This window comes from Maylandia zebra, linkage group LG1, assembly GCF_041146795.1.
Source record: "Maylandia zebra isolate NMK-2024a linkage group LG1, Mzebra_GT3a, whole genome shotgun sequence".
In the NCBI taxonomy this organism is placed as follows: Eukaryota; Metazoa; Chordata; class Actinopteri; order Cichliformes; family Cichlidae; genus Maylandia; species Maylandia zebra.
The window spans coordinates 32,944,750-32,959,785 of NC_135167.1; the positions used below are offsets into that span (position 1 = coordinate 32,944,750).

General features: G+C 40.9%; 1 protein-coding gene across 2 annotated transcripts in view; it reads left to right on the top strand.

The window, feature by feature from the left end:
• The first annotated feature begins 14 nt into the window (after positions 1–14).
• The window catches only part of LOC143419047 (uncharacterized), a 34,048-nt gene continuing 19,026 nt past the window's right edge, over positions 15–15,036 (top strand). The window contains exons 1-4 of one of the 2 annotated variants that reach the window (XM_076885141.1): positions 15–257; positions 1,581–1,685; positions 7,739–8,335; positions 8,687–9,570. In XM_076885141.1, the coding sequence (XP_076741256.1) occupies positions 1,668–1,685; positions 7,739–8,335; positions 8,687–9,364 (1,293 nt within the window). In that variant the 5' untranslated portion in view covers positions 15–257; positions 1,581–1,667 and the 3' untranslated portion in view covers positions 9,365–9,570. Of the gene's footprint in view, positions 258–1,580; positions 1,686–7,738; positions 8,336–8,686; positions 9,571–15,036 lie in introns of those variants that run through there. The other variant, XR_013099020.1, reaches the window with a different exon arrangement.

Below are 15,036 nucleotides of genomic sequence, written 5' to 3' on the forward strand. Positions count from 1 at the left end.
AGCTGAAGCCATCTGATGTTTATGTTCATGAATATAACACACTGAAACATTTTGTCTTTGTTTTTATTGTTTATTAAAATACTTTTAAATGTCTAGTTTTAGTTTAAGAACCATCTAGTCCAGCAGGTGGCGGTAATGCACCTTAAAGCTCTAACCGCCAAAGAAAAACCCCAAAGAAGAAGAAGCCGCGAAGTTCCCGCTTCATTGCGTTTGTGTTTTAGTTTATTTTTCTTCCTCATCTAAAGTGAAGCACTAAGGTAACTTTGATCTGAGTTCAGTCAATCTTGAATTTAGCTCCTGAGTGAAGTTTTCTGTTGCTCTCCTCGGTCTCTGTTGTCAGTTATTTGTGAACCAGTTGAAAGAAAAAGCCTCTACATCAAGTCAAGCTGCTATAAACTAATTTACAAGAAAATATTAACAAATGCTAATGAAACACAGAGAAGAAAACAGTGTTATTATTAGAAGAAAGCTTTTAAATTAGCTAAGTGTAATCAGAGTTTCTATTATTTTATTAGTCTGTTACTAAGCGCTAGTTAGCATCTCTGTCACTGTGTGGCACCTGCATAGTTTTTGAATGCAGCGTGCTATCCAAGCTAGCTAGCTAGCTAGCTAACGCCAGCCATCATCAATATAAGGTCACTTCCAGCGCCAAAAAATCCAAATATGTTGGCGGTAAAAGTGCTATAATGAAATCAATTTAAAAGAAAGGTAAAAAATAAATGTATTCCAGACTAAAACACAGCTGCCTTTGTCTTATCAGCAAAGTTGTGTCAGCCCACAGGGCATGTGATTGTAAAAACTGGCCTCACTCTGAGAGGCCTGTTGTTAGAATCATTTCAAAGATAATTTGATAAATTCTGATCAGTATTCAGTAAATGAGCCTGATTAACTGTTAGCAAAATAATAATGATAGGCCAGAGATACCAGAGATTCATTTTTAAAACAAATACAGCCTCGAACCCCAAGAGGGGATCTGTGTTTTAAAAGTACTGCAGAGTTTTTTAAAATAGAATAGAATAGTCTTTTATTGTCTTTGTACATATTCAACTAAATTGTGGGTGCTCCACACCAACCGTGCATGGAAAACAATATAAACAGTAAGACAGTAAGAATAAATTAGAGGACAGGTTGCAGAATGCTTGAAAGTAGTGCAATGGACTTGATATAAGTAGAGAATCGGAGTGTGACTGAGTGATGAGGGTTACTCAGATCATGGCTCAGATTTCTACACCCACTCAGATAGGATAATCTTCCACGGCACACCTGATCAGTTCTCACGGCACACGTATATATGCCGCGGCACAGTGGTTGGGAAACACTGTACTCGTTTATGCAGGTCCATCGATTGTTCTGTTTTTGTTCTTTGCCAGGGCTTTTTTTAAAGAGGAATTGCTCTCCTGGTACTGGTGTGCCATACTGCTGAATTTGGTATCGGTGCTCAAACCTTTTGTGTATGTTTTAAACAAGTTGCTCACCCAGGGAAGCTAAAATTTGTTGTTTGTGCTCTCAGATGAACATATGAGACACTTTGACTCTTCAGTGCAGTGTGGAGCCTAACAAAGTTCTGTTTTGTGTCCCAGCTGATCAGCAGGAGGAGAAGAGTCTGACGGAGCAGCAGGGGAACATTTACGCTACTTGGACTCAGCTCAGCCACTGCAGAGAAAACAATGAGTTCGACAAAGAAGGTGACAGATACTAGTGTTAAGAAATACTCCATTAACCCTTTAAGGCCTATTGGAGCAGGAATGCTCCGTTTTGCGTAACAATTTTAAAATCCCAGTAGAACTGCACTTAAGCTAACACAATTATTTTATTTAGGAATAGTTGTACTTACATCTTATGCCATCAGCTTGCCCTAGGTCACGTTTCCTTCCACATATGTATTTGCAGAAATTGCATAAAAAGCACTTGCAGCAAAAAAACATAATATACCAGAAACACGCTTTGCTGTTCATAGCACTTCCTATGTTGGAATAGATGCCAGCGCGAACTATCACATGTCCAACTTTACCTGCCAAAACCTGCCTTCAGCGACACCTATACTGGTGTTTTTAAAAGTCATGTTTGACTTTATTCTTTTCTGTATTGTTTCTGGGATGCTTAGAACTCAAACTGCACTGTTGGTAATAGTTTATTTTGATGCACATGCTGTTTGTTTGCAAATTTGCATTATAATATTTATTTTTGTTTTTCCTCAAAAATGCTCAAAAACAAATTTCCTGTGGTTGGAAACAATGTGCAACTTTTTTAAATTTACAGTTTTGAGGGATACAATTTTCTAACTACAAATATGTGTAAAAAACAAAACAAAAACAATTTAAATTTTTTTGTATTTTATTGCAGTTTTTTTGCACTTTATGTAGTTACTATGGACTTAATGCATAGATATTATTAACATTTGGGATATAATGGTCATATTGATGTATAGCAACTTGAAATGCTCCCCAAAATGGCATTAAGGCAGGGCTCTAGACTAACTTTTTGCCGGTACGCCTAACTTTAAAAAGTTAGGTGTACCAGCACAAAAGTTAGGCGCACACAAATTTTATAATAATTTATATAATATAATGTGTTTTTCTGGATACACTGTGCTTTTTCAGCATTCAAAGATTGATGACACCGTGTCAGAGCACTGGCTATGAATTTCAGAAGGATCAGGCCTTAACTTAACAGAAAAGTTAGCAATAGTTCTTTTCCTATTACAGCTACATCCACTTCTGTCGTGCCTAGGCTGCTCACTAGGGCTGGGTATCATCACTGATTTCTATAATCCATTCGATTCCGGTTTTCAAAGTCCCGATTCGATTCAACTTAGCCTCAGAGAGTCAGAAATATTATAATTCTGATCATTTATCAGTACTGACTTCTTCAGAATTGTGAACATCACAGCAGATGCCTTTGTGTGAAAGTAACTGAGAATAAAACACAGAAAAACATGAAGGAGATTTTCCTTGTCTGGCTTTTTATAGCAGATAACCTTCAAAATATTCTACAATGTTCTGCATATAAAGTTTAAATTTCTTCAGTATTGAACAACAGAAAAAATAGGCTTTCTTGTCCGATGTCATTTAAGTGAAAAAAAGAATAGAAAAAGACAGCAGCCACAGCGCCGTAAACAGCGGTAGACTGGTGGGTAATAAGCGAATGAATAATACAGAAAACAGAGATTGGAGACGGGAAACTGTTCTTGAAGTACAGAGAGAGAGAGAGAGAGCTAGCTGTGCATGAAGTGTGATTTTAATAGTCGTGGAAGCAAAACAGCAAAATTCATGACGACATTGATCAAATGTGAAGCGCAGTTTGCTGCTTCTTTTGCTGCTGGCTCAGTGAATTTTGGTTGGAGAGAGACAAAACCTGCAGCTCAGAATCAGCGCAAAAAGACGTAATCACAGCGTGGACCGGACGCATCAGGATCGCTAAGCTGAGAAAGCCGAGAAAGACAAAGCTGATTCTGATGCGTTGGCTCTGTGTTTACGTCTTTGTGTGGAGTCCGTGTACCTGCTCTCATTTGCTGTTTGGTTGTTGTTGAAATGGTTTTGTGAGCTTTAATCTGAGAATCTGGCGTTTCTGGCAAAACACAGTTATATTTAAAAGTCGATTCAGGATTTAATGAATTGATATCGCTTTATTCAAGCTACTCACCTCCCACTTCCACCTGCACTTTCAACTGGACCACGGCCAATCAGAGAGGTCCCGCCCCTTACTATCTCTGATTGGTTTAGTCCACGATAGGGGCATAATGTGTGTCTGTTGTTGACCACAGGGAAGGTTGCAGATTTTTTATTTTTTACTTTTTTGCTACCCGAACATTTGGTCGCACAGGTGCAAGCAAATATATTTTTTAGTCGCACCACTGAAAAATTTGGTCGCATTTGCGACCAAATTGGTCGCACTCTAGAGCCCTGCATTAAGGGCATGTAAAAATTAGAGATGGACCGATCCGATATCACGTATCGTATCGGTTCGATACTGACGTAAATTACTGGATCTGATATCGGAGAGAAATAAAAAATGTAATCCGATCCATTAAATTTCAAAAAAGCACCTCACAAAACTTGCGACATGGCGTAACTCGGCTCATAACCGTAGCACGTCGGAGCAGTGTGCTCACGTGATAGAGCGGCTGTGTGTATTTGTAGCCTCGCTACCAATCCGGCATTTCATCTCCGAGGAAGTTATCCCAGAGAGAAGTAAAGCAAGTGTGTAAGTTCGTCTCTGAATGTTTGTAAAGCATTCCTGCGATGGAACATATATGGAGCGACTGCCTCTTCTCTCCCCCTCCGTCTCCTGCTGCTACTTCAGTCATGAAATCATGATCAGCTGATCGGCTTTTCTGTCGCGAGTCCGTCTCTCTTGTTTGTTTATTGCCCACTTCGCGCCAGAAAGAGGAAACCAGCAGCTGAACAACAGCAGCACGTTTAACCTTGATAAGCTGTTGTTAGAATTTATTTAATATTACTTTCTACACCAGGATCCTTTTCTAGCTGACGGCTGGTAACTGTGCAGGGGCGGATCTAGCAAAGTTTAGCCAGGGTGGCCGATAGGGCATTAACAGGGAAAAGGGGGCACAAAGACATACTTTTCTTTCTTATTCTCATTTAAAATGTCTAGATTTTAATAAATAATTATCTGAATCTTACACCCAAAGTTTTAATCTGATGTAAAATGTATAGAAGTCCATGACTGTATATAGTAACTAAGCCTAATATACCCTAGTAAGCTTTACTACTTTTTCCTTTGGGAAGGTACCATCTGTGCAGTCTGCAATTCTGTTGAAGAAAGATGTTGAATCTATTTAATTATTCTTGAAAAATAATTGATTTCTGTGAATCTTTTTTCACACTGCATCAAATTAAAGTTGATTATGTTGATTAAGCATCATGAAGTGGAGGGTGGGTGATTCCCTATCTATTTTTTTTTTTTGCTGGGAGTTTTAGAGCCCTATTATTTAGGTTACTTACTCCTTAAAATACCAGAATAGGGAGGATGGAGTAGGATTAAGTGTATTAGATTGATCACTATTACTGAACTATGAAATATTTGGGTGCTGTGTATTTTTTGCATACAGGTATAACAGAATAGCTTTAGTGTTTTGTTTTTTAACTTGAGTATGAACTTATACAAAAACAGCAAGATATTTTAAAAAAAACAGTTCTGTTGATTAAAAAATACGGATTCATATCGGTATCGGCAGATATCCAAATTTATGGTATCGGACATAAAAAAGTGGTATCGTGCCATCTCTAGTAAAAATATAAACATAAGCTCTTGGTTCTATGGTAGGTCTTAAAGGGGTAAAAGATGAAGTACTGATATATATTTTATGCAAAACTAACTGAACCTTGTGCTATATTAATGTAATGTAATATTCATGTAATAATACAATGCCTACATTGTAGAGGGTGACTTTGCCTCTAAAGAGGAAAATGGGCAGGGAAGAGGTTAAAGTGGGATTCAGCAGGATTCAACCCTAAAATCAGCTGTAGTGGCTCAGTGTGGGGAAAAGAGTCACAGCTCACAATCATTTCTGTTGAGAGCTCCAGTCGATGTTCTTAATGTACAGGCTGTGATCAGCTGACCTGCTGCTCTCTGTGGATGTACACAACTGAATTCAACCAGATGTCTGCAGATGTTTCATGAGTTGTCCTGGCTGATTTCCATCCTCTACACCAGGGGTGTCAAACTCAACTGCACAGGGAGCAAAACTCAAGGCACACTTTAGGTCGCGGGCCAAACAAGATAAACATTTATTGAACACACTAAAACCATGTTTTTTTAAACAGAAATATGAATAAAAACAGACAGGAATTTTATTCCAGAATAAATAAACTTAAAAAATCAACTTTAACTTTAAATGTTTTGATCTTCATAAAAATATATCCTGTCAAAATTATGCAAGTTAGAAATATGAACATGCTGCAAAAACCCCAGAAAAAATAAATGAAAACATACACAAGGTTGGAGCTGCATGTAGACGGAGCTGGGGCATTGCTGCAGGAATGGAACTAATAAACTGTGCAGGCCATTCAGTGTCGTACTTTGCCTTGAGTGTACCATTACACTGCAGCTCCATCTGAATCTGCACAGGTGCAGTTTCCACGTAAAGAAGAAGCTTGAAATTCTCTTTTTGTGCTTCACAGTCACCAAAGCGCCGCGAACTCAGTGCGCTCAGTTTATCAGCAAAGTGCGCCGACTTGGTTCAACATTACTTGGCAACAGGGAAAGTGAGACAGGTTGCACTGGTGCATTTGTGACAGCTTCACTTGAAATGCCTTCACTGCATCATACATGCCATGTCCATTGTTAAATCTCCCAATTCTTTTGATCTTTGGGCTGAAGGAAGGACAATACTCGGTGTATAAATGCTCAATCAACAATCTTTTATTCCATACAATTCAACACTTTTGAGCATAAACCATCCGGAGGGGAGATGAGCGCGGGAGGGTGTCCGCCTGATCTCGAAGCGTCTGAGTGTTTCTCACATTCTTATAGCTTCAGCCCCCCTCCACCTAGTCATAAAACCTAAACATTCACATTCTTTCTCTCTTACGGCGCCTAAGTGACGGCCTTGGCTCCCTGTTTTATCTCCTCCTGATGAGATGGGGCAGAAAACCTCTCCGGTATGCTCTGTTCTCTTCTAATCAGACAAATAAGGCCATGACTCTCTGAAAACAGTATTTCTTATACCTCAGCAGTATAATGCATCATAAAACAATATCACTCATTCACAATAAATCAGCAGTCTAATGTAATACAAATCAGTTTAATAACTGTAATAGTTGTCACCTTCTTCAAAGTCAGGAGAATAATGCAAACTAAAACTACATAATAATTTCACTATCTTTAATTAGGGGTATAACGTGGCATAAGATAATATAATAATCTCACACCATGAACTGACAGATTTCCTTGCTGAGCTCAAAAACTCTATTGAGAACTTTTTCCCAACTCAGCCAACGGAACTCTGTATGATAAGGATGTCACCAAACTCTGAATCATAGAAGGATGAAATTGATGGTGATTTAAACCTTTAAACTCAGATAAGATTTACGGTTTGTGTTACAGTGATCGTTACATGCTCCATTTATAGGACTTTACCACACAGCCTGGTGTATGATGCAGGATTGGATTTCATGTGTTACTGTTTAGGCTCAAATCAATTTGATCTTTGATGCCCGCAGTGATGAAATAACTCCCCTCAAATGACTTAAACCAAAAGTAACAAGCCTGTGTTGAAAATGTAAGGAGTAGAAAATACAGATTTTTTTTTTTTTTTAATGTAGCGAGTAAAAGTAAAAAAAAACGTCAGGTTACAGTCAGACTCTGACATCATCCTTCACTGAACCAAGCTAGTAACTGTTACATATGATTTATTATTATCGAATAAATTATACAATTATAGAAATATATAATAGGAAACAAACAGGAAATATAAATAAGTACAGACCTGGTAAACATTTATTACTATTCTGAGTGTGTTAGCATTAATATTTGTGTACAAGCAGGAGGGATGGGCATGATTTTAGAGTGTTTGAACAATGATTAATTATCTTTAACAACAGGTTGGATGTAATGTGTTACTACTACCAGTAGGTGGGGATAAGAGACCTTTAAGGTGTTTGGTGCCACACTCCACCTTCAGGTTTAAAACTAGTGTTAATGGAGGGAGTTTGAAGCTTCAGTTTGTTTAATGACTGCATTTCACTCACTGCCTCTGCTTGTATCTCTGTCACTGCAGGACCAACGTGGACCGAGAAGTCAGCGCTCTCAGGAGGCCGACAAACCTCACAGAAGAAAGAGAGAGAAAAAAAACACCTGTGACGAGTGTGGGAAGGATTTTACCTGGAAGTTTAAACTAAAACAACATCAGCTCATCCACACTGGAGAGAGACCGTTCAGCTGTGACTTGTGTGGAAAGTCGTTTTCCTGGAAGCATTCCCTGAAAAGACACCAAGTCGTCCACAGTGGAGTTAAAGCTTACAGCTGTGATCAGTGTGGCAGAGCTTTTATTCACAGTAGCCACTTACAGAGACATCTAGTTACCCACTCTGGAATTAAGGCATACAGCTGTGACATCTGTGGAAAAACGTTCAGCCAGCTAGGGTACCGAAATATACACGTACGCATTCACACCGGAGAAGATGTGTACTGGTGTGATCAGTGTGGCAAATACTTTACAACAGACGCACAGTTACAAAGCCACATGTTTACCCACACTGAGGAGAGACCTTATCAATGTGACCTGTGTGAGAAGACTTTTAAAACTCCACAGTACCTGAGACAACACCAACAGATCCACACCAGAAAGAGACTCTACAAGTGCAGTTACTGTGAGGTTTGTATTTTTATTTTATTCTTGTAAGTTCAGTCTGACTGTTTGGAACAAGTCTGCTCATTAAATTGTGTTAGCATGTTAGCACTTCTGCTGCACCGAAGAGTAGCTCTGAGCCATTATTCAGGTTTTCATTTCATTTAAGTGTAAGTCAGATGTTACTGTAATATTAAATAAGTATTGCTGTAGTATTATGGTGGTAGTATTGTAGTTATTGTAGCCCAGTAAACTGAGTGTGTTAATCGAAACAGTAAAATGTAATTGGACGTCTGCAGAGATGCTCTTTATTTCAGGCGACTTTCAGGATAAAAGTGTTGAAGGACTGACTTACACTGTCTTTGTGTCTTTGTTTAGAAGCAGAGCGACACAGATGGATCCACTTCTCAACCCTGTCATCGCTGTGGTGGTGGGAAAGACTTTCGTTGTGACATCTGTGGAAAAACTTTCAGTCAGCAAGCCGGCCTAAAAATACATCAACGTAAACACACTGGAGACAAACTGAAATACTGCAAAGAATGTGGGAGAAGCTTCCCCACATCAAGTGACTTAAAACAACATGAACTCTTTCACAGTGGGGTCAAAAAGCACCTCTGTGATCAGTGTGGGTCATCCTTCACCACTGCAGGTGACCTTAAAACACACAAACGAGTCCACACAGGAGAGAAACCATACAAGTGCAGACACTGTGACAAAAGCTTCTCACAGTCAGGTAGTCGTAACGAGCATGAACGTACACACATGGAAGGAAACTACAGCTGTGAGCAGTGTGACAAGAGCTTCAGTAATCTCAGTTCATACTCTGCACACAAACGATCCCACGTTACTAATAAACTGTTTCACTGTTACCACTGTGCCAAAACATTCACTTCATTATCTGCTCTGTGCAAACATCAGCGCGATCACGCAGGGCTGAAACCGTTCCCATCACAGGATCAGAGTGAATCTGAAGAGAGAGAAACATCCTCTGGTTTCAGAGTCCAACTTAAAACCCTGGAGATCAGGCTCCACAGAGCTCAGGTCGGCTCTCCTTAAGTTTAAGTTAAAGTTCTAATGAGGCTATGAATCAAACTGTTCCTATAGTTCAATGTTAATCTTTATAAATTGTTCTTCTGTAGTGTTTGTGTTCAGTCGTTACCTTTTTTTTCAGTGGTTGGATTAAAAATCAGTTTCAGTTGAAGTTTTTATTGAATGTATTTTGTTAAATAAAGTTAAAAAAATGTTAAATAAAGAATTGTTTGAACGACAAAGATTTTGAGCCATGATGTCATTTCCTGTATTTCAGAGTAAAGACTGAAGTGATGAATGGAAACATGTTTACAGTCATGGAATAAACACTGATGGGTCATCTGTAGGAAGTACTATTGCTGACCTGACAGACTCGACCTTGTTTACAAAGAAAGAAAGGAACTGATGACACGTGTCAGCAGAGGCTTTCAGGGTTGTTTAGAGTAGAGCTGATAGTCTTAAAGAGAACATGGCGATTTTGACAATTTAACACAATGATCTGAGAAAAATGTCTGTTTCTCTCATTTTCACCGTATTCTGATCAAATTTCCAACATTCTTTTAACATGACCGGTACCGGTCCGTGAGTCGTTTGGTACCGGGCCGCGAGAGTTGAGGCTCAGGTGTGAAATGTATGGTTTTCAGGGTTTTTATCGGTTTTCAGTGTTATTTTGTTAGTGTTTTTATCGTTAACTCGGTTTTCCTGGGTCTTTTCACGTGTGTTATGAATAAATCTTCTTTTTTTCGGTATCGGTACTAGTTTTATTTTGTTGAATTTATCCGCAACACCTTAAAGGCCGGTCCGTGAAAATATTGTTGGGCATAAACCGGTCCGTGGCGCAAAAAAGGTTGGGGACCGCTGCTGTAAAGTATAAAAAAAAACTCCTCCCCCTGCTACGCCTCAGTAATCTAATGTATTCATCAATTGTTCTCTTAATTATTCAAAGTTGGTTCAACTTATCATGTTCTGGGTTCTATCCTTTATGTATTTAATCTTCAATTTTATTTATTTGTGTAAGCGATATTTTTGACAACCTTTAACACACTTAAAGAGCCGCTTTCACCGTCTTCCCTCCAGCTGTTTCCTGTTGCTCGCTCTCTTCTTCTCTTATCTGATCATCTCGAGCACGTCTTGTACAACACTGTTACTTTTGCAGGCACACATTCGGTTACAAGCTCAACCACATTTTGCCCTATATACAGTGGGGCAAAAAAGTATTTAGTCAGCCACCGATTGTGCAAGTTCCCCCACCTAAAATGATGACAGAGGTCAGTAATTTGCACCAGAGGTACACTTCAACTGTGAGAGACAGAATGTGAAAAAAAAATCCATGAATCCACATGGTAGGATTTGTAAAGAATTTATTCGTAAATCAGGGTGGAAAATAAGTATTTGGTCACCTCAAACATGGAAAATCTCTGGCTCTCACAGACCTGCAACGTCTTCTGTAAGAAGCTTTTCTGTCCCCCACTCGTTACCTGTATGAATGGCACCTGTTTGAACTCATCATCTGTATAAAAGACACCTGTCCACAGCCTCAAACAGTCAGACTCCAAACTCCGCCATGGCCAAGACCAAAGAGCTTTCGAAGGACACCAGGAAAAGTATTGTAGACCTGCACCAGACTGGGAAGAGTGAATCTACAATAGGCAAGCAGCTTGGTGTGAAAAAATCAACTGTGGGAGCAATCATCAGAAAATGGAAGACATACAAGACCACTGATAATCTCCCTCGATCTGGGGCTCCACGCAAGATCTCATCCCGTGGGGTCAAAATGATCATGAGAACGGTGAGCAAAGATCCCAGAACCACACGGGGGGACCTGGTGAATGACCTGCAGAGAGCTGGGACCAAAGTAACAAAGGTCACCATCAGTAACACACTACAACGGCAGGGAATCAAATCCCGCAGTGCCAGACGTGTTCCGCTGCTGAAGCCAGTGCATGTCCAGGCCTGTCTGAAGTTTGCCAGAGAGCACATGGATGATACAGCAGAGGATTGGGAGAATGTCATGTGGTCAGATGAAACCAAAGTAGAACTTTTTGGTATAAACTCAACTCGTCGTGTTTGGAGGAAGAAGAATACTGAGTTGCATCCCAAGAACACCATACCTACTGTGAAGCATGGGGGTGGAAACATCATGCTATGGGGCTGTTTTTCTGCCAAGGGGACAGGACGACTGATCCGTGTTAAGGACAGAATGAATGGGGCCATGTATCGTGAGATTTTGAGCCAAAACCTCCTTCCATCAGTGAGAACTTTGAAGATGAAACGAGGCTGGGTCTTCCAACATGACAATGATCCAAAACACACCGCCCGGGCAACAAAGGAGTGGCTCCGTAAGAAGCATTTGAAAGTCCTGGAGTGGCCTAGCCAGTCTCCAGACCTCAACCCCATAGAAAATCTGTGGCGGGAGTTGAAAGTCCGTGTTGCTCGGCGACAGCCCCAAAACATCACTGCTCTCGAGAAGATCTGCATGGAGGAATGGGCCAAAATACCAGCTACTGTGTGTGCAAACCTGGTAAAAACCTATAGTAAACGTTTGACCTCTGTTATTGCCAACAAAGGTTATGTTACAAAGTATTGAGTTGTATTTTTGTTATTGACCAAATACTTATTTTCCACCCTGATTTACGAATAAATTCTTTACAAATCCTACCATGTGGATTCATGGATTTTTTTTTTCACATTCTGTCTCTCACAGTTGAAGTGTACCTCTGGTGCAAATTACTGACCTCTGTCATCATTTTAGGTGGGGGAACTTGCACAATCGGTGGCTGACTAAATACTTTTTTGCCCCACTGTAGGTGTCTCACTCTCCATATGTTTCCTGTCGACTTATTCATGGCATGAATATCTTTAACACCTTCTGCATCACTACTTGCTAAGCAAAGACAAAGCAAAATGTTTCACCTCTACCCTAGAAATAAATCTACGTAATATCTGTGACCATAAGCGTGCATGCATTGACCTTTTACTGCACTCTAAGTCACCTTTCACAACAGATCATCTCTTCATGAGCACTTTTTCAGTATGTGTAAGAAAGTGTGCATTATAACCGCTTATTCTACTAAAAGATCAAAGAGAAAACAAACATTTTCAACGTCACTTCCTCTGCCTCCGATATCGGTCATCCTACCTTTTCGACAGATTTAAAAGCCTCTAAGCCCAGGTTTGCCCACCTTGCTGTTCAATTGACCGTTCTCTGTCCAGGACAGCGGCCCGATTTCTAAGTCTTATGTTAATTTATAAGCGCTTCCCGCAGCTTAACAGGAAGCTCCACTTAACCGGCGTCTAAGTATCCCACTTTTTTTTTAAACAATGTCTTTTTTATTAAGAGGTTTCCTTTTGTACACATAAACATCAACATATATATTATACATATAGACAGAAAGAAAAGAGAAGGATTACAGATGATCTGTACATTAAGGGTTTTTTTTTTTTGTGTCCCGTTTGGATCTATAGCCATCAGAATTGTTGTCTTAAGGCCAAGAAAGATGCCAAGCGGATTTATTTTACCAAGTGGATCATCATGGCCTTGCGATATTGGTCCATTTGATTGACCTTTATTATAATTATGAATTTATTTTATTTACAGTTGCTACAAACGGGACAGACATGACTGGGGGATAGGACAGGGAGAAAGAATGAAAGAAAGAGAGGGAGAGAAAGAAAACCAAAGGGGAGAAGAGACGGTGAGAAGGGGGGGGAAGAAAGAAAAAAAACAAACAAAAAAAAACAAAAAAACACCTGGGTCACCTGTATGGAGAAGAAAAACAGAAGAGAAAGCAAACAACAAAGAGCAACATAATAAAAAAAACGGCACCATCACAATAAACTAGCTAGCAGTAGATACTAAATAATAAACGATATTGTGCAGCACAATGTGCTTTGAGGCAGCAGCCAAGAAAGCTGTAGTCCGCGTCTGTGAATATCCGTGTGTACACCTGTGTGCATACCTGTGTGGATCAGCATGCTTGCATTCCAAAGGTTTCTCCATGTAATGATCTGCTAGAGGGTGTGGGGGGGCCACAGCCCCGTCCACCAGGGCATGAAGCAGGTATGGAGGAGATCAAAACTCCAGACATCCAGAGGCCCCCAGAACACAACAGACCAAGGAAGACCAACAGAGGGGCAGCCGCGCCACTGTCCCAGTAAGAGCTGAGGAGAGTCCCAGATGAGGGCTCACTCAGCAGCCACGGAGCAGAAGCCAGGGGGAGTTGCAGTGACGCGCCCGTGAGCTCCGCCGGCAGCCAGCTGTGCCTGAGTGACCGAGCCCCAGGCCAAGAGGCCGGGGGCACCCCACCTCCGAAGTGGCCCGAGCGAGCCCCAGGCTCCAGGCCCCGATAAGCGGCCGCCAAGGAGTGAGCCGGTGTGTACCCGGACGCCCACCCCCAGACACAAAGAACCACCAACGCACCGACACCTGAGGGAGTCCGCCACTGGCAGGGGAAGTGGTGGTGGGTGGAGATAGGCCTCCAAACCTTGGAGGGCCTGAGATGTCCCCAGAGAGGTGGCGTCTGATACCCAACCTGACATATAGACACAAACATTCCCACCCTCATGCTCTCATATGCACTTACTCCACACTCAACCAACGTGGAGACAGACATAAAGAGACGCTGTACACACGATCACACTCCCCAAGCGTACTCTACGAACCGGGTCTAGGTACCCTTGCCCCTGGAGGGGGGAACTGCACCCAGACCCAGGTGGTCTGTACATTAAGGTTAAGTAGTACATTTAAGCTGTGAAATGAGTCCAAAAATGTATCTTCGGCTGTGAAATAAAAGAAAAAAAAAGAAAAAGAAAAAAGGGAAAGAAAGAGAAAAAAAAAGAATATAAACAAATGTATAATATATCCCAAAGTAACATAATCCCTGCAAAACAATCCCATTCATTCCCACCCAGGTCACTGCCTGCACCCGCACACTGTATTTCCACACCTGACTTAAGAGAGTTCGCTGAAAAATTCTTATAGATTTTCAAAAGCATCAAGGAAGGGTCCCCACATGTCTTGAAATTTCCCAGTGGAGTTCTGAAGTGAGTGTCTTATCTTTTCCAGTTTTAGACAGGCCATGAGGTCATATAACCACTGTTTGTGAGTGGGAGGGGCAGCGTCCCGCCACCTCAGTAGGATTGCCCTTCTGGCCAACAGGGAACAGAATGATAATGCCTGTTTTTTAGAGGCCGGTAGAAGCACCTCATTCCCACTGATGCCAAACAGAGCAAGAAGGGGGCCGGGGGCCAGCGTCACACTGAGAATTCTGGACAGGGTACGAAAAACCTCTGACCAGAACTGAGTGAGATTGGGACAAGACCAGTACATGTGGACCAGTGAGGCTTCAGCAGTTTTGCATCTGTCACAGTATGGAGTGATTTCAGGGTAGATACGGGATAATCTGGATTTTGAGAAATGGGCTCTATGCACCACTTTGAACTGGATTAAACAATGGCGGGCACATAGTGATGTAGTGTTGACATGTTTGAGTATAGAGGCCCATGTTTCATCAGAGGTTGTCATGTTTAAGTCTTCTTCCCACAGTGTCTTGAGCTTGGATGAAGAGGTATGTGTCAAATTTAACATTTTATTGTAAAGCAAGGAAATCAGCCCTCTATTGGTTGGATTGAGTTGTAGAATAGTTTCTAGTAGTGTAGGCTCTGGTGGAGGGCTTGAGCCTGAAATCTGGGAACAAATA